Source organism: Aulonocara stuartgranti (assembly GCF_965226115.1).
Source record: "Aulonocara stuartgranti genome assembly, chromosome: 4".
NCBI classification, from domain to species: domain Eukaryota; kingdom Metazoa; phylum Chordata; class Actinopteri; order Cichliformes; family Cichlidae; genus Aulonocara; species Aulonocara stuartgranti.
In genome coordinates this window covers 28,459,211-28,479,480 of record NC_138942.1, presented here as the reverse complement: position 1 = coordinate 28,479,480, position 20,270 = coordinate 28,459,211, and the positions used below count along the sequence as shown (strand labels likewise).

Genomic DNA, 20,270 nt, shown 5'->3' with positions numbered 1-20,270 from the left:
ATCAGCTGAAAATCCACTATGTCTCTGCTGTGACATCCACAACTACCTCGATGAATCATGCAGTTCACAAATGTTCTGGAAAAAACCTCAGCATGCCACAGAACAACTGTAGCCACTTTACCAAGCCACCACTTCCCCTGGTGCTGGAACAGAGCAGAGCGCGTGACACAAAGTGAGAATGTCAGCAATTTGCTGAGCTGTCCCAAACTCCACTGTTGAGAGCCTGAAAAAATGTTACCGCTGAGGCTGAGCCTGTAGGGATGTAAAGAGATGAAAGCGCTTAAAGCTGGGCGTTAAATAGTGAGTCACTTCTCAGGTCTCTCCTCGCTAACACGATGGGCAATCTCAGAGATAAACCTGGAGTCAGCATGAAACAGGAGATTTGGTCAAGCTTTTTGCATGATCTGCAAAGTGAGGTGAGGAGTTTTCTGGTGATTTCATCAGTTCTATTGAAAACCGTTTTCCTTCCTAGTGTAACACAGGATTAGTGCAGAAACTGCAAGCCATACATCAGCATGTCCATACTGCTTACCTCCACAAACAGAAAGCAGGGAACGATGGAGCTGCTGCTCTTCACGCCCGGCTTCGCCTCCACGGCCATCCCTCTCTTTGTTTCTTTGAACATCCCCCTGAACAGGCCCAACTTTCTACCACCTTATCCTGAAAGAGAGAGAGAGAGTAAGTCAGATGAGTGTGCTTGCCAGCCCTGAGGTCATGCCCAGAGTGCAAGATTAAGTAAAATCCATTCAGGACAAACGAGCTTTGGATAGATCTGAAGCTTTCTTTGATGTCTTTTTTTTGCTGTTATTTCATATGCTTCTATTGTTATTTTGTTGCAAACTCTAAGAGCAGATTGTACCCAAAGCCCTAACATTAGTACACCTACTCTAATGAGCTCACCAGCCATGCTGTGAGCCATCATTTACATTCGATTTTTTTAATAAATGTATTCATTTGTCTTCCTTTTACTGACGTTCTGCCACTGACTGTGAGTAAATATTATTTTGCATTATTGCAGTCTGAATTTAAAAAGGGAAAAGCGTGCTGTCATACATTTCATTCATACTATTTGCACAAAATCTAAAGATTTAATATATATAAGAGTGAGAAACACACAAAGATTTTCTCAGAATAGGTCATTTTTGATGATTTTGCTCATTTGTCTAAGAAGTTAGAGATCATATTTCTCCCATGTTAAATTATCTTCATTGGCTCCCTGTTAAATTTAGGATTGAATGTAAAATCTTTCCACACGTCCTGAATAATCATATCTTAAAGACCTTGTAGTACCTTATTATTCTAATAGAGCACTTGGCTCTCACACTTCAGGCTTAGTTGTGGTTCCTACAGTTTTGAGAAGAGTTCCTTATCTCTCTGTCCTCGTGTTTTTCCCCTTATCTCTTTCCCCTCATGGGAGAGGACTGCCCGTCCCTTAGCCTGGTTCTGCTGTCTCTGTCTGTTTAAGGGGATTTCTTCCTTCCCTTTGTCATTAAACACTCGTTGGGGTTTTCTATCTAATATTGTTGAGTGTCTTCTATTTATATCACCTGCAGATTTTTGCTGTTATAAACTGGAACTATATAAATAAAATTTAATTGAACTAACTGCACAACAGAGTGGTCTACACATGTCCCAGGAATTTTATGTAATAAAATCCCAGAAATACTGTTTCAAATGCATAGCTGGTACAATATTGGCATAAAGCCACAACAGCCCACCAAAGCTAGTTGTAGAGACAGACAACATTACCCAGACAATACAGTTTATTCAAGATCGCGATTTAATGAGTGTAAACAATTTAATTTCTGGGAAGAACATATAGTGTATTTGGATGTGTTTCTTTTGTTTGTAGAGACTGCAGAAATCATAGAGCTGTGAATAGTGTGAATAGTAGGTTTTGCCAGCACTGGGTTGTAAGGAGGTTTTACACAATTGTTGAACTATTCCTTTTTTGGTTGTTTTTTTTTTCCATTCAGCAATCAACTGCAAGTAGTTGAGCAACCACTTTGGATTGCAAGTGGACAGAATCACAATCATAGCCAGCTTAGACTGACTGCAATTTGGGAACATTTGCAAATAACTGCCTTCTAATTTCTAACCACAGACAGATTGCCAACACTATGCAATTCTTCGGAGTCAACCTGTGCAATGAGGGCAACTAGTATTTGATCTTTCTCTTTGCAACAGGAAACTTGACTACACTAGCTGCAAATTGGTTGTATTTTTGTTATATTCCCATATAAACGCAAGGCTGCAGAGCACCTATGTCATCTTGCAGTTAAATTGTTGTCCTGCAGCAACTACTTCACTCTTTGCAGAGGAATTTCTGAATTTCTGTTTCAGGTCTATGAGCTTCTGGCTGGACTATATTTTCATTTCTGTTTAATGAGAATTAAACAGACTGACTCTGTCTTGTTGCAGTTTTAGCACCTTCTCCTGACTGTGAATGAGCAGACCATGTCCTAACACCCATTCAAATGCAACAACATTGCAAGTTCACTGCAAACATTCACAATAATTTTAGTCATGCCATTGTCTGAAACCAGTTTTCCCCAGTGTCACTGTAACATATCCCACAATCTACAATCTATCTGTGTCTTTATTAGGGAAAATACAGTGACACACATTTCAAGAAAAATGAGGACAGAAGGGAAAAATCTTTGTGTAAAAAACACAAAAAGACAAGGATTGTGAGATTGTACGTGCCAGCAGCATGTACAGTCTGATTTCTGTTGTCACATCCAAAGTGAGTAGGAGTGCTCAGCTACAGTTAGTGTTGTCTTTCTGGTTTTATGACATTATCGTTTCTAAAAATGTCACAGGCTTGATATAGACCCTGAAATTTCCTGTTGTCAAGTTCACTTTAAACACACATAAAATACACAGACAGTAGATGAGAGAAGACAAGCAGTAAGAAATAAAAGATTTTCTTCTTTGTTTTGTTTTTTTGCCCAGAAGTTATCAGATTGACCTCTATCCTGTTGGTGAGTAGTGTGTTAGGTGCCGGACAGCTTTCCTCCTCCTAAATTCTTCTGCACTGGTGGAAAGAATAGGCCTGAGGGATGAATAAGGCATGAAGCCAAGCTCTTAGCAGCCCCCAGAACAACGCAATGTGCCAACCAAGACTGCTTTTAGAGACGGTTGGTTGTCTGGTTGTGTGTGTCTGTACAGCTGTGGGTATGTGATACTTGTCCAAAAAAAAGTAACTGTCAGGGTGAACAAGCAGAAGCCCCAGGTAATGGAAACCAGCAGTGAGGAGGAGAAGAGAGAGAAACAGAAATAGAGGGAAGAATCGTTCCTGTTACTTCTCCTCTGGAGGCTGATGGGAAGTGTTACTTTGTGTTTCATTTCCGTGGTGGGAGGCAGCACAATGAGACTCTCTCCTACAGTTTGGCCACCGGGTGGAAAAGTGAGTTGGCGGTAGCAGATTTCCTGTAGATGTAGTCCTGGGAGAAACTACTCAGGTGGCCAATGATGAGGCGGAGAAGCTTTTAATGATTAATATCTAATAAGTGGGACATCAAGAACGGGAATAATAAAACCTGTCACGTTCCTTTGGGGTATAAGCAAACTTCTGAGCCATCCCATTTGATATCGCTATTATATTTTTTCTCAGAAGTGTTCTCCAAGTGCTGATTTGGGTGGCAGGTTTGCAGCCTAATTAGTATGGGAAAATCTGTCCGCTGCTCAGCATGCAGCACAAAAACAGAGCCAGAGGCTGACATGGATCTTTTTAGTCTTACTGTCCTTGCATCAGGTCAAGAGCATTAATCAGTGCTGTGCAGGTTATTCGAAGAATCTGCAGCCTTTTTGCATAAATCTCACAGCTTTAGATATTCTGACACAAAAAAATAGTGCAGCAACATTAATTAGAATGTATGAATGTATGTAAAATGTATCAGATCATCCCAAGCCATGCAAAGCTAATGACTTACTATATTCACATTATCCATCCATCCGTTTTCTCAACCTCTTATTCAATTCAGTATCCAGTCAGGCTGAAGCTTATCCCAGCTGTCACAGGGTAAAAGAGGGGGAGGCCCTGGATAGATCTGTATTTACATCATTAATTGGAGATTATGTATCTGAATTTTAGGAGCGGGACCACGCCTCCAAACACACTCCTTCCTTTTGCCATCTATATAGGTTCCCCCCAGCAGGGCCGTGCAGAGAGGTTTAAAGGGGCGGGTGCTCAAAGTTAAAAAGGGGCACATTGAAGCAGGCTGAATAACAACAACACACATTCATCAAGAATCTAATATGGGCAACAAGGCAAAGCAAACGTCGCCGATGTTTTACCTGATGGGTACATGGTAAATGGCCTGCATTTGTATAGCGCTTTTCTAGTCCTTAAGGACCCCAAAGCGCTTTACAATACATTCAGTCATTCACACACAGGCGATGACAGCTACATTGTAGCCACAGCCATCCTGGGGCGCACTGACAGAGGCGAGGCTGCCGGACACTGGCGCCACCGGGCCCTCTGACCACCACCAGTAGGCAAACACGGGGTTAGTATCTTGCCCAAGGCTATTTGGCATGCAGCCAGGAGGCAGCCTGGGATCGAACCACCGACCTTCTGATTAGTGGCTGACCTGCTCTGCCACCTGAGCTACAGCCACAGTACAATGTTGCTGTTGAGGGGTTGCTGCTCCTGCTGCTGATAGTGCTGGAGGGCAGGGCTGTGCTGAGACTGTAGACATTAAAAAGTCCATAGGAGAGATGGTAGCTGATTAAACAAGTATCATGAGATAATAACAAAATGCAAAGATTGGTGACAGGGCTTGGAACCATAAGGCAACAAAAAACTGTGAGAAATAATTTAGGCTCTGCCTGTGAATCACTCTTTGCTTCTCTTCTTCCTTCCATCCCATCATTTCATATATCACTCTCCACTTGCTGTCCATCTGAGAACAAGGCACAACTTGCTATTGCAATAAACTATAATCTAATTATCCACACCTAACAACTCTTGCACTTAATCTAAATGATGACAGAAAATGTTATAGCCCTGCCTTTAGTAGCCTCACACAGCTCCTACTGTTTCCTCCTCATGTCCTTACCAGCCATGTCTGGACAATGTTATATCATGAGTAATATTTTTTTTTAAAAATCCATCTAAATAAAACACACACATGCACGCACACACAGTGACATTTTAGACCTTCTTCAGAATACTGTATATACTATGGGCATCACGGTGCTGATCCAGAATCCTTACATTATTATTTATTACTAGAGCTACAATAATAAAGCAATGAGGAGGGGGAAGTAATAAATATGAAATAATGTCATTATGATGATTCCATTTGTTTCACTATCCACTCTGTGCAGGGGCAAAGCTTATTACATTTTTAAACTGTAGAGATACAATAATGTTACTGCTGTAACATCCAAATTTTGTCTTATTTAAAATATAAATCTAATATAATCTGCTTCTTAATGTATGTTCTTTAAAATACAGCGTGTGTTTTTTTAAATATTATAATAATGCATAATTATGTGGACATGCATATTAGATCGTTTTTAGTGAAATATAACCCCTTGTTTCAGTTCGTCAGCTGCAACAAGACAGCTTACCAACGTGTACGTAATAAGCTAATACTCCTGTGTGCTATACACTACAGTGTACGCTGTACACCTACTTACTGGTTTTGTAGCATCAGTCTGTGACTCTGAGTTAACTTGTGTTTCTCCTACAGCTCCGGACCGCTAAAAATGCGCGTGCTCTTTGTGAGCTCGTTCCCGGCTCGTAACCAGCGCGTTCTGCCGTCAAGGGCGATCATTGGTTAAATGTGATCATGTGACTGATGCAAGCCAGATCCTTTTATTTAGCAAAACTGTGATTAATAGTTAAATATTATTGTTGAGGGGCACAGACAGGACTCCGCACGCACACACACACACATTAAAAATAATAATAATAATAATTTAAAAAAAAAAAGTTGCCTCAACAAAAGGGCACTTTGGGCACCCATCAGGAAAGGGGCGGGTGCTCAAGCCCCTCTAGCCCCCCCCCTCTGCACGTGCCTGCCCCCCAGTTCTGCAAACTGTTCATTCTCGTTTACGTGCCCCACCCTCCTTGTTCTCAATTCTTTAACTGCCTCAGCTTACAGAGTAGAGGTGGACCGATCCGATATTACGTATCGGTATCGGTCTGATACTGACCTAAATTACTGGATTGGATATCGGAGAAAAATAAAAAATGTAATCCGATCCATTAAATATCACGAAAGCACCTCACAAAACTTGCAACACACCGTAACTCGCCTCAGAACGTTAGCACGTCGGAGCAGTATGCATCACGTGATAGAGTGGCTGTGGCATGCCGGACCTTCGCTAGCAACCCGGCATTTCATCTCCGACAAAGTTATCGCCGAGAGAAGTAAAGCAAGTGTGTAAGTCCATCTCTGAATGTTTGTAAAGCATTCCTGCGTTAAGCTTAACAAAGGATATATGGAGCGACTGCCTCTTCTTGCTGCTACTTCAATCATGAAACTGCTTAATGATCAGATCAGCTTTTCTGTCGCGAGTCCGTCTCTCTTGTTTGTTTCTGGCCCACTTTGCACCAGAAAGAGGAAACCAGCGGATAAACAACAGCAGCACATTTAAGCTTGATAAGCTGTTGTTAGAATTTATTTAATATTACTTTCTACATCAGGATCTTTTTCTATGTAGCTCACGCTGGTAACTGTGCAGGGGCGGATCTAGCAAAGTTTAGCCAGGGGGGCCGATAGGGCATTAACAGGGAAAAGGGGGCACAAAGACATACTTTTCTTTCTTATTCTCATTTAAAATGTCTAGCTTTTAATATATAATTATCTGACACCCAAAGTTTTAATTTGATGTAAAATGAATAGAAGTCAATTACTGTATATAGTAAGTCTAATATACCCTAGTAAGCTATAGTACTTTTTCCTTTGGGAATGTACCATCTGTGCAGTCTGCAATTTTGTTGAAGAAAGATGTTGAATCTATTTAATATTTTAATATATTGAAAAATAATTGATTTCTGTGCATTTTTTTTCACACTGCATCAAATTAAGGTTGATTACGTCGATTAAGCATCACGAGGTGGAGCGTGAGGGGTGGTTCCCTATTTTTTATTTATTTATTTTTGTGGTTGCTGGGAGTTGGAATCCTATTAGTTAGGTTGCTTAATATTTACGCTAAGTACTCTTTAAAATACCAGAATAGGGAGGATGGTGTAGGTTTAAGTTTATTAAATTGATCAGTATTGCTGAACTATGAAATTTTTTTTTTTACATACAGGTATAACAGAATAGCTTTAGTGTAGTTGTTGTTTTAAACTTGAGTATGAACTTATACAAAATGCAGCAAGATATTAAAAAAAAACAGTTTTGTTGATTAAAAAACACTATATTGGATTCATATCGGCAGATATCCAAATTTATGATATCGGTATCGGACATAAAAAAGTGGTATCGTGCCATCTCTATTACAGAGCTCTGGCTTCAGGCTTTATTGGAACCGATACCAATAGCTTGATTTGATAAGGCTTGGGACCATTCGGATCCGCACTACACCAGTGTCTGCTTCAGGGGCCTGTGAAGGGGAGCACTCCACCACCTTGAAAGAGCTCTGTGTGCATTAAGATTATGCAGTCTCTTGATCGGTCAGGCTAAGAGGTGGATATTTCCCTTTGGGAGACCAAAAGATTTTTGATGATTTTGATGATTGCAAGCAGAAGTTTGATCCTCACAGTCCATGCAGTGTGTTAACTGAAAGCAGGGAAGTGATATAAACTCGAGTGTATCCTTTGATGAAATGGGAAAAAGTTGAGTCAGAACACGTATTTAAGAATTTTTTGAATCAGTGGCCCAAAGGGTGATTCTGGATTAATAAATGTAATGTGCATTTGACAGACTAACAGAGATACAAATGATTCTGTGAAGATTTCATGCAATTATGTAGCGACTGGAGATGCCTTGTGGTCAGAACTTGGTCAGCACTACTTGAAATAAAAAAGCTGGAGACAGCAGCATAGTAACATTACCACCACTGGCATTTTGAAGGTATAATTACAAAGAAATGCAGGCATGTTGTAGTATACTGGGCTCAGACTACACAATATTATTGTCATGATAATCACCAAGTCAGATTAGAGCATTATAGAGACATAAAATCGTCTTTTGCTCCCCAAGCAATCATGCTTGACCCCTTAAAAGATACCAGTGGGTAGGACTTGGCAATTTATGATGCAGGCTGTCTACTCAATTTTACAGTTCTTGAACTGATGTCCTGCGTGACTTGAATTGACCAAAATTGGGCTGGTATTGTGCAGTCTGAACCTGGCAACAGATAAACAGGATATACTGCAATTTATATCCTTTTTCTCCAGCAAAGTGGAGCCCTTTATATTGAGATTTGTTTGGAGAGAGAGGAAAAGAAGATCTTATACCCTGATGCAGTTTTGGAGGGAAAAAAAGTGTCAATGACTTCTTAGTTCTTAGATAACTGCAATCAGCAGGTCATACATAACTGATCCACCTCGAACTGCAATTACTTACGTTCTTGAAAAAGTGAGCCTGTGGCAGTCATTTAGAAATGCTGGTTAAAATCTGTTTCTGTATAGCAGAGTGAGTGCATGAAAGTGAGAAGCGGTCCAGCTGGTTGTTTAAAAGGTCCATGTGAAAAGGGGCCTAATCGAATAGTCCATCTATCAATTAGAGAAAATGAAATCAACCTGTCAGCAGACACAATGATGGTGAGAAACTCCCAAAACAGACCAGAGACAAAGAGACTTTGTTGCATAGCCACACACACCAGCAATACACCCATCGGAATATAAAACATGAGAGAACTGAAATCAAAATGGTGGAGATGAGAGAAGCAAAGGGAGCAGCAGAGGGGAAAGTTGAATTAACACTAGCAAGCACACACACACGCCTGCACTTCAGGGGGAGCAGGACATTTGAATCGTCTGCTGCTCTGAGGACTCCCGTCAAAGAGTAGAGACCCAGGCAGCCATATGTCCTCTCTTTTGCCTCTGCAGTCCACCACCCTGCCCCAGGACATCCCTGTGCATGTAAGCACACACTTAGACACAACCTCTCTCTCTATTACACACACACACAAAAGCTAATTGGGCAAAACAATCTGGATCATGCTCACTCCTGCTTTACCAAAGCATGCTCTTGCATGTCTTTTTATGCAAAAATCCACATTTGTGCAGCGGTAACATGAGAGGATGTGCAGCAGCAATGCAGCGTTAAAATACCAACTGTCAGTCACCCGTTCCTCTATTTCATGTCTGCACCACAGCCAAAGACATACACGAGCTGCAAACGAAATATCCAAGACTTTGTCAGCAGAGTATTACTCTGTATTTTGGACACTGTTTTGGACCATTTGCATGGAGTCAGGTGCCAGAACATGCGATCAGAGCAAACTGTCGAATACCTCAGCTCGCTTTTGTGTGTGTTCAGTGTGTTGAGATTTATTTATTTTTTGTCCTGCAATTGTCAAACCACTCACTTGCAGTTCAGATTGCATGCACAGTCCTACTCAGCACGCTTCTTCCACACATAGAGGCTATGTGTGAACAATGCACCTATCCTGACACCTGAGTTGAGTCACAAACAAACAGCAAACATCCCACTCCTTTGACTAAGGGGCAATCCCTTATACTATTAAAAGAACAAAGTAAAAGGGTGAGAGTAAAACCATAATAGGATTTGCCCGGTGCTCAATAATTAGGGCTTCTGTTTGGGGAATACCACCGAGAGACACTCCCCCCACATTCACACGACTCTTAGAAGAAGCACGTAACAGCGGGTCTTTGACCGGTTAGGGTGCAGAAAATCCACCAGCGGCTGCTCCGTTACAGCATCCCGGGCAGGCATGCTGTTCAAATCATCCCGGCATGGGAGCGAGGAGAGGAAAGCCTCCCCGTCTGCCTCTTCATTCACCACTCCCCCTCCCTCCTTACCTTGGATCTGACGGTTGCCACGGCACCAGATTCCTAAGCAGTGGCCATGTCAGAAGAGATGATGAGGGGAAGTGGTGTGAAAATGTCCTTCCACCCAGGTGTCTGCCCCTTCTCTCTTTCTCCTCCTTCTCTTCCTCTTCTTCCTCTTCTCTCTCCTCTCCTCTCGCCTGCTCCACAGCAAAGCGTGAGAGAGCTGATGAAGGGGACGGCAGCAACAGCAGCAGAAGAAGCAGCAGCAGCAGCGTCAGTCTCTAAATCTCACACACAAATACACATGCACACACACACAAACACACACACACGCTCACGCTCCTTTTAATTAGCTTGTTCCAACAACCAGCGATGACTAATAAATCAAGTGGCAGAAATCACCTCCTGTGCTCCGCTGATCGGATGAGGAGACACAGAGGACAGGGAGAGAGTGCAAGCACATGTGTTCGAGGAAGTAAGAGTGTGTGTGAGAGAGAGACAGTGATCTAGAGCATGAGAGAGGGGGAGAGAGAGAGAGAGAAGGAGAGAGAGGAAGGGAGGGCATGCATTGTGTGTCAGCTCATTTGTATTCAAAGCTTGTTTTGCCTCTCCATCCCTCCCCTTCCCTCTCTCCCTCCATCCATCCATCTCTTCCTTTATCTAACTCCCTCCATCCATTCTTGGTTTCTCTTCTTTTCCCCTTTTACTGTTCTGTCCTTTGTGCATTCACGTAAAGGACACAAACTTGACCGGAACATCAGAGGAAAGAGGGGTCAAGGAATTCCACAGATTTTAAAAAATGGGATGGAAGTGGAAAGGAAGGTTTCTCATGTGTGTGTGTGTGTGTGTGGAGGGGGGGGGGGGGGGGGGTTGTTTGTTTGTTTATAAGGTTTCACAGCTGCATGCCTCCAGCAAAGCACACTCTGGATGTGGGTTAATGATACATGGCTGGCTATTGATCTAGGTCAGAGCTGGTAGCCGAGAGCCAGGCTGGACACTAGTGCACGTTTACCCCAGAGGTGAATGAAAGTTTGCTGTTATGCAGAGAAAAAAAATACAGAAATGCAATACAAGCTTGGCAAAATGTTTTTAGCAATCAGTATTTCATGTAGATTTTAAAGAAACAGACAATAAAACAGCAAAACAAGCATCTGACGGCCCCTTCTTCATAAAGCCCACCAGTTCTGAAGCAATGCTTCTCTGTAAAGGGTCAGGACAATGCCATACTGACAGCTGAAGACAGGAGCAGCAGTGGCAATGTAATGAAGAGAGTTGCAGAGAACTCTCATCGCTTTTGGATGAGACAGAAATATCTTAAAATTTCCCAAAATAAAAAACATATTGTTGTTATAGCAGCAAATGAATGCCAAGAAAACAAGTTTCCAGAGCCATTTCTTTGGCATTCGCTACTCAAATGCAACAAATATAATAAGCGTCATAGGCACCATAACAAAAAAATACAAGCTTTCTTGTTGGTAGTGTCCAAAACAGCTGTTTCTGTATAATATGAATGAGAGAGCTGGTGGGTCTTCAAGAATAAAAATATGTTTTGGGGGAATAAGTATAGCTGGTCCCCTTTAAGTCACTGGATGAGCATTAAAAATCTCAGATCTGATTACCTTTTGCTAGAAGCTTCAAAAGTCAGGTTTTTTCACTCTTTTGTCCACTTAGACATTAATAGGATGTTGGTGTCTGCAGCTCAGAGGTGCAAAAGGAATCAAGGTTGCTCTTGGTTGAGGTCTTAGGTCTTTTTGTGTGGTAGGCTCCTAGTGGCTTCCGCTATGCCCAGTCTTCATTAATATAGCATTACCTTTGGGGCATTAACAGCCCGCAGGCTTATTTTATGCACACAGCTCCTGACCTATTTTAGGATTGACAATCCATCAAAAAAAGAGGCGAAGAACACCAGTAACCCAATGGTGATTTAGTTTCTCGTGCTGGTGAAACTGTTAGCATTGTAAGTAAGTAAGAATAAAGGCCACAAATGGGCATGGACTAATCAAATAACCTTCCTGTTGTGCAATTATTTACCTACAAGTAGATGTGGAAATCAAATCTAACAGTTTGTGAAATTCATCACTATTCTCTGTCATTCTTTTCAAATTACCTCATCACTGGGTTTCACTTCCCCTCCTCCAGTGCTGAGTGCACTGTCCTGACTTGTAGGGGTCTCAGTGGGATTGTCATAGTGGTAGATGAGATATGGGCTGAGCATCTTAGAAATGAGAAATCTGCCTGTTATGGGGCCATTATGGTTTACAGCAGGTTGGATGCCTGTCCCATGGGTCTACTCTCCTCCCGCCCATATACCCTGCTCCCTTTCTCTTTGTCCAACCCCCTCTCTGACTGCTTTCACCCACGCCAAGCTTACAGTGGAAACCCCACAAACTAATGCTAATATATATTGTAATATATTTATATCACTAAGCACTTCTGGATGGATGCAAACTGCATTTCGTTGCCCTGTACCTGTGCATGTGCAATGACAATAAAGTTGAATTCTATTCTATTCTATTCTAAACTATGTCCATGACTGATGGAGAGAGAAGTCTGAGAAGGTGAAGGATAGAGAAGGGCAAAAGAAAGAAGAGGAAAGGCCAAAAACGAAAGAGGTCCAGACCTCAAGGAGAATTGACTGAGCTTTTTCTGTGTATGAATTGGGTGTTTCCATGGAAACCATTGCAATCAGAACCATACACAGGAAAACGCACATTTAGTCATTGGAATCAGGAAGTGATGTTGTAGGTGACGTCAGACGCCGGAGATTTTGGCGGAGAAAAAGCAAATGGTAGCATAGAGTTTAACAAAGGTTTTCCAAGCTTCAGTATTACCAAATATACTAATCAATTGTCATATAACTAACAACATCTGTTTTATCATCTCTAACACCCTGGAGGACAACGGGGAGAGTTTAGACGCTCTCCAAGATTACATCGACCGCTGTTTTCAAGATTTAGTAATGCATAAGGCCCAGAGTGCATCTTCCCCGGCCAAAATCGAGACGCCGTCATCGAAGAGAAGTCGCCAGGCAGACTCCCCCGGTACAACATCGCCTGCCGGCAAAGACATCGCAGAAATCCTGGAGTCAATCGACAAGCGATTGTCCAGTTTCGATGCGAGGCTGTCCCTGGTGGAGATTTTACACCGGGAATTTAAATCTCTGAGAGAATCCCTGGAATTCAGCCAGCAGCAGGTGGAAACGCTTGCCGCTGAAAATGCCACGTTACAGGAGTCGGTTAAATCTCTCACCGATAACGTGACCCAGCTAAACATTGAAAATAAAAAAGTCCGTTATCGATCTACAAGCCCGTAGCATGAGAGATAATCTTGTGTTTTCTGGTATTCCAGAAACTGCCGGAGAGGACGCAGAGGCAACGGTGAAAAACTTCATTAAAATCCACCAGAAGCTGCCGGAGGACACCGTAAAGAACATCGACTTCGATAGAGTACATCGCTTGGGGGGCGCGCGGTCGCGGACCGGGAGACCACGGCCTATTGTGGCCAAATTCAGTCAATTCAAACAGAAGGAACAGGTGAACAGTCGCGGCAGAGAGCTGAAAGGAACGAACTTCAGCGTGAACGACCAGTTCCCCAAAGAGATCCTGGAACGACGCAAGGTCCTGTTCCCAGTTCGACGTAGCTTCATCCAGAAAGGCTCCCGTGCTGTCATCGCCGTGGACCGGTGTTGTGCCAAAAAGTGATTGTCTGCCAAAAACTGATTTCCAGTGTTTCTGTGTATTTTTTATGTGTAATATCTTTACGTATGTTCGTAAATAGACTTCAGTGAACAGGGGATACAAAGGGGTTACATAAAGAATTAAAAAATTATCTGTTTTTTAAGTATCTTTACAACTTGTACTTACATTATAACCAATCCGGTCCTTTATCCCCACTTAAAATATTTTTACAGAACTATTGTAATATTTGCTGCCGTTTCTGCTGTCCTGTTGGGCAACTTACTCTTACAAAATACATTTTTAATGTTAATGAGATTTTTTTTTACTGCATAAATAAAGGTTATATAAAAGTCGCTGCCAAAAACTGATTGCGGCTTGTATCTTGTTACACGAATGTTGTTTGTGGCTCAAGATGACTTTATGTCATCCATAAGGGATGCATTTGACATATGTTTAACATATTATAGCCCAACAAGTTACTTATAGCACTTTAAATATGAGCAATCGCTTTTTGGCAAATACCGGAAATCAGTTTTTGGCAGACAATCACTTTTTGGCACAACACCGGCTCTACGTGGACGGACAGCTTTACCGCGACCCCGGCACCACACCGTGGTTATATTGACTGCACTCCAGATAAGAACCCGCTACACTCTTTTCTTATTCATTCACACTCTCTCCTTTAACATGAGTTTAAGCTAGTAATATCAATATGATGTCATAGCAGATATAACACCGTCACCCTCCGTCATTGCTTTAATTGGAATGTTTCCGTTTCGTTTCTTTTTTTTTGTTGTCGCTCACAGTTCATGTGGTTTCTTTCTTTCTCTTGTCTTTCACTGCTGTGGTCACCTACTTCCCCACTCACCTACAAACAACACCCTCTATTTCTCCATATTTTCACAACACGATCACGCAAACACATCAGCTCAACGGCAGCACATTCACAACAGCCTCACAGCACGCACAGACTTGCAGGACACATAAGCAAGCCACGCTTGTTCATATTAGTGAATATTCACACACATAGTCAGACTTATGGAGTCTCTCACCACACTTCTTTTTCTCTTTCTATTTACAAACAAGGGATGTTTCCATATTCTCTCCACCTGTCTAAACGAAACACCCAGCATACATCATTAGACATACACGCACAATTAAGGGCATGCTGAGGTTTGTCACATGGAATGTAAATGGAGCTGGCACCAGAGGAAAGAGGTTAAAAATATTTAACCAGCTTAAAAAACTACAGGCAGATGTTGTTTTATTACAAGAAACTCACAAACCTGTCACAGGTTTAAATGAACTTAAAACACCTGAGTTTCCTAACGTGTTTGCAGCCGGTTATAATTCTAGACAACGGGGAGTAGCAATTTTAATACATAAAAATGTTAATTTTACAGTACTCGATACAGTTATAGATCCAGAGGGTAGATTTCTAATTATTAAACTATCAATATTGAACAAAAAACTATGTATTGTTAGTATATATGGTCCAAATGTTGATGAACCCTCATTCTTCCACGGTTTTTTTAATGCACTCTCTGAACACCTTGATTGCACACTCATTCTTGGCGGTGACCTCAACCTTGGACTAAATGAAGAAATGGATAGGCTCAACACAACAGGAACTCAGCGTAATTGGCAGTCCACAAATATAATCAAACAGTATATGAACGACTTTGGTCTTTGCGATGCATGGCGCTCTCTTCACCCCACCAGTAAGGAATATACTTTTTTCTCGCATGTTCATCACTCTTACTCTCGTCTGGATTATTTTTTGGTCAGCAGCTCACTGCTGTGTGACATTTCAGACACTGAGATTCATCCTATAGCTGTCAGCGATCATGCTCCTGTATCTTTAACACTAATGCACAAGAATAATACTACGCCAAGTAAAAACTGGAGATTTAATATATCACTACTTAAAGATGAAGACTTTATTAAATACTTTAAAAAGGAATGGACTTCATATTTAGACTTTAATGACACTCCCGGAATATCTGCTTCTGTTCTATGGGAAGCAGGGAAAGCTGTGATGAGAGGTAAAATAATTTCTTTCTCATCACACAAAAAGAAAGAAGAAAACAAAAATATTCAGGAATTAGAAAAAAACATCAAATCACTAGAAGAAGCCTACGCGTCCCACCAAGATCAGGAAATATTGAACAAAATATGCAAAACAAAACTAGAATTAAATGAAACTATTAATAAAAAAACACAATTCCTTATACAAAGACTTCGCTTGCAGAATTTTGAACACAGTAACAAATCAGGTCGATTTCTAGCTAACCAGCTAAAAATAAATAAAGAAAAAAATAACTATATGTGCTGCTAAAGATTTATCAGGGAACACAATATATGATCCTGGAAGAATAAACAACATTTTTAGGGATTTCTATGAAACTTTATACTCACCACAAATAAACCCATCTAAAAATGAAATTGATCTGTTTCTTGACAACGTAACTCTTCCAAAATTACTAGACAGTCAAGCAATGGAACTGGATTCGCCACTGACGCCAAGTGAACTCCAGGAAGCCCTGATAAGTATGCCCAATAATAAGGCTCCAGGTCCAGACGGCTTCCCTGCAGAATTCTACAAAGAATTCTGGACAATTTTGGCACCAGTATTCCACAGCATGTTGCAGGAAATCGAGGAAAAGGGCAGACTACCACCAAATATGAATTCTGCCAACATTAGTCTCCTGCTAAAACCAGGCAAAGACCCTTTATTTCCCTCAAGCTATCGTCCAATTTCTCTTTTAAATGTAGACCTTAAAATAATCTGCAAAGCTCTCTCAAAGAGATTAGAGAAAATGACCCCCCTCTTAATTCATCCTGACCAAACTGGTTTCATAAAAGGTCGGCACTCCTCAACAAACACTCGTAGATTACTTAATTTAATAGACTACTCATACGATAAAAACATCGAAACCATAATATTATCTCTAGATGCAGAAAAAGCATTTGACAGAGTTAATTGGAAATTTTTATTCGCAACTTTACACAAATTTGGTTTTGGAAACTCTTTCATAAACTGGATAAGAATATTATACAATTCCCCAACGGCTCGTATCAGAACAAATGACCAGACATCCTCCAGCTTCTGTCTCCTGAGGGGCACCAGACAGGGATGCCCACTCTCCCCTTCACTTTTTGCAATTTTTATCGAACCTCTAGCAGCAGCATTTAGACAGGCTACAACAATTAAGGGCATAAAATGTAAGAACATAGAACATAAAATCAGTCTCTATGCGGATGATGTGTTGCTTTTTCTGCAAAACACACAAACCAACCTCTCTGAGGTAATTACTTTAATAAACTGGTTTTCAAGAGTTTCAGATTATTCAATTAACTGGCCAAAATCTACAGTTCTCCCCATTAACTGCTCCTTCCATAATTCTTCCTCTGCCCCACTGCAATCCGGAAATATTAAATATTTAGGTATTAATGTCTCTCCTAAGCTTTCAGACTTAACTAAACTAAACCACATCCCACTTCTAAAGAAAGTAGAAGGCGATCTGACTAGATGGAAATCTTTACCCATATCACTCATGGGAAGGGTCGCCACTATAAAAATGATGATCTTGCCAAAAATAAATTACTTATTTTTGATGATCCCTAACAAACCATCACAAGATTGGTTCAGATCTCTGGATTCATATATTTCCAAATTCCTTTGGAAAGATAAACCCCCGCGTATTAGCTTAAAAACGCTACAAAGAACCAAGGATAGAGGAGGATTAGATCTGCCTAATTTTCACCAATACTTCTTAGCCAACAGGCTTCAGTTCATCTCAGAATGGTTAAAACATACCTTCTTAGTTGAGCCCTGGCTAGATGTTGAACAGGCACTATGCAAGGATCTAGAGATTTCAGACCTACCATTTATTAGCTCAAACATCAAAAGACATGAATGCTTTAAAAGTATCAACATCAGCTTTTCTCTAACAGCATGGTGGGAGTTTCTAAAAATAACGGAGTCTTCATTAATCCCATGCAAACGTACACCTATCTGGAATAACCCTGACATATTACAAAACAATAATATGATTAATTTCCCAGAATGGAGTTGTAAAGGAATTAAATACTTAGAACATATATTAGAGGGAACAGAATTTATTCCATTTGACAGACTAGTTGAACAATATGGGATCAACAAGACAAGGTTTTTAGAATATCAACAAATTAAATCCATAGTAAAAAAGAAATTTAACCTCAGTCAAGTTGAATTACAAACACCACTAAGTGCGGCACATTTTCTTACTCTTAAATCCCCCAAATTATTATCTAAAATATACAGAACACTTTCTAAATTAGATGAATCAATATCCCTTCCTACTGCAAAGTGGGAAGCAGATTTATCAGTCAACCTAGACCAAAACTTCTGGTCTCGGTTGCTTAAAAACTTTTAAATTAATTAAAAATCCCAGTCTGCAATTAATACAATACAAAATACTTCATAGAGTGCACTATACAGGTCATCGGATGTTCAAGATGGGCTTTACATCTTCCAACAACTGCTCACACTGTCAAGGCAATACACCAGACAATTACATCCACGCTCTTTGGTTCTGTCCACCAGTGCAAAAGTTTTGGCGCGAGATATGTGAAGACTTATCAAAGTGTTTGAAATTGAAATGTAACATTCCAACTTCCCCCTTAGTGTGTCTACTGGGCAGCTTAGATAATGTCACTTCAGAAAAGAATATAGCCCATATGATCTTCACTGCCCTATGCATAGCCAAGAAAACAGTCCTCATGAACTGGAAAAATAAAAATAATCTTAATTCTAACCAATATAGAAATTATCTATTAGATTACATTAGTCTTGATACAGCCTCTGCCACCACATTAGATCAATTGCTCTGGGCCCCTTTTATCAGCTCCATCACCTAGTGGGGGTGGGGGGTCATAGTTTGGTCCCGCCTTCACTGTTGTGATTGGTGAGGAGGTAGGGACAGGCTTAGGGCGTCGGGGGGTTCCTCGGAGGCATCTTCCTTGGGGGGCTCAACCCGGGGTAGCGGTCACGTCCGGTTGGGGGCTCTGTTGGCTCTCAGGTGACTGTTTCCTCGCGGCTGCGTGCAGCGGGGCTAGGGGAGGGTCTGTGCTGACGGACGTGGGTTACTGACCTGGCAACCTGGCTGCCCCTGGGTGGGTCCGGGATGGGCGTGAGGTTCTGGGGGCGCTCCGTCTCTGGGCTGGGGCCCGGGCCGGGCCTCGGGGGCTTGGGTCCTGGTTGGTGTGTTGCCGGGGTTGTGGGCGGGTGGGTGCATGGGGGCCCGGCCCTGGAGCAGGGTGCCGCCGGTGCGTCGAGCCGCCTGGGGGGCTCTTCAACTGGTGGGGGGGATGGTCACATCTTGCAGGAGCTTTCTTCTCTTCAGGAACTCTCTGCAGGAGGGGGAGATACAGGAGAGGTGGAGGAAGATCTCAGCCTGGGCGTTTACCGTCTTATGTAGTCTGGAAGATGTGTGGATGGTGGGGTGGGTGCAGTTTTCTCTGTGGTGGGGTTGGGTGGACTGTCCAGGGCTCTGTGGAGCCGGGGGGCGCTACTGCACTGGGCCCCGGTCTCATGGGCCTGGGCCCCCCTTCCCTGGCGGGTCGCGGAGGGTGGGAGTGCCTACTGGGGTCAGCGGGGGAGCTGGCCCCAGGGAGGGGTTACCTGCCCCTCCCTTCCTTCCCTCCCCATCTCCAGCTGCCTCCCTCTTCCCGCTCCTCCACAACCACCCACACATGCAGGGCCTTGGAGTGGGGGTATGTCACCAGGGTGCAGAGGAGGCTACCCCCCCCCCCCCCCCCCCCGTCCCCTTCTGGCTGCCTCTGCCTCAATTTTATCCCACAACTTAGACATTCACATTATTCACACTCTCATTACACATACATATAGGATCTTGGGGGTGGGCACAATCACGGAGTCCAAATTACCATCAGGGTGTATACCTCACCCCTGACGTCGTTGCCCACCTCTCAATTTTAAATACACTTAGTCATTGAGGGCTAGCAGGAGGGACTATGCGCTTACCTGCTGCTCCTTGGCAGGTAGCTCCATGCCCTCCTGGGTTTTAATTGCACCTTAGAACACATATGCATCAACACTACAATGAGCGGGTGGAGGGAGGTTTGGAGTCTTCTCCCACCCCCATTCTCTGCGGCCTGCTGGAGCGGGAGGGCTAGTAGGAGGAGTTGGCCGTCCGACTGCGGTCTGGGGTGTGGGGCCTCCCTGCTGCTGCGGAGTCGGGGTGGTCTGCCTCTCCCCACCGCAGGGAAAAGGGTAACACCACCTGGGTCTGGGTGCAATTCCCCCCTCCAGGGGCAAGGGTACCTAGACCCGGTTTGTAGAGTACGCTTGGGGAGTGTGATTGTGTGTACAGCGTCTCTTTATGTCTGTCTCCACGTTGGTTGAGTGTGGAGTGAGTGCATATGAGAGCATGAGGGTGGGAATGGATGTTTGTGTCTGTGTGTGCCTGTATGTCTGTGTCTATATGTCAGGTTGGGTATCAGACGCCACCTCTCTGGGGACACCTCAGGCCCTCCAAGGTTTGGAGGCCTATCTCCACCCACCACCACTTCCCCTGCCGGTGGCGGACTCCCTCAGGTGTCGGTTTGTTGGTGGTTCTTTGTGTCTGGGGGTGGGCGTCCGGGTACACACCGGCTCACTCCTTGGTGGC

The 20,270-nt window shown here is 42.7% G+C and overlaps 1 protein-coding gene across 8 annotated transcripts in view; it reads right to left on the bottom strand.

Moving 5' to 3' along the window:
- plppr2a (phospholipid phosphatase related 2a) overlaps positions 1-20,270 on the bottom strand; it is a 180,083-nt gene that overhangs the window by 67,686 nt on the left and 92,127 nt on the right. For 4 of the 8 annotated variants that reach the window (XM_082531113.1, XM_082531106.1, XM_082531111.1 and 1 more), the window contains exons 1-2: positions 9,953-10,472; positions 533-660 (exon numbers count right to left, since the gene is read on the bottom strand). In XM_082531113.1, coding sequence (XP_082387239.1) covers positions 533-625 — 93 coding nt within the window. In that variant the 5' untranslated portion in view covers positions 626-660; positions 9,953-10,472. Of the gene's footprint in view, positions 1-532; positions 661-5,649; positions 5,884-9,952; positions 10,473-20,270 lie in introns of those variants that run through there. The other 4 variants (XM_082531108.1, XM_082531110.1, XM_082531107.1 and 1 more) reach the window with 3 other exon arrangements.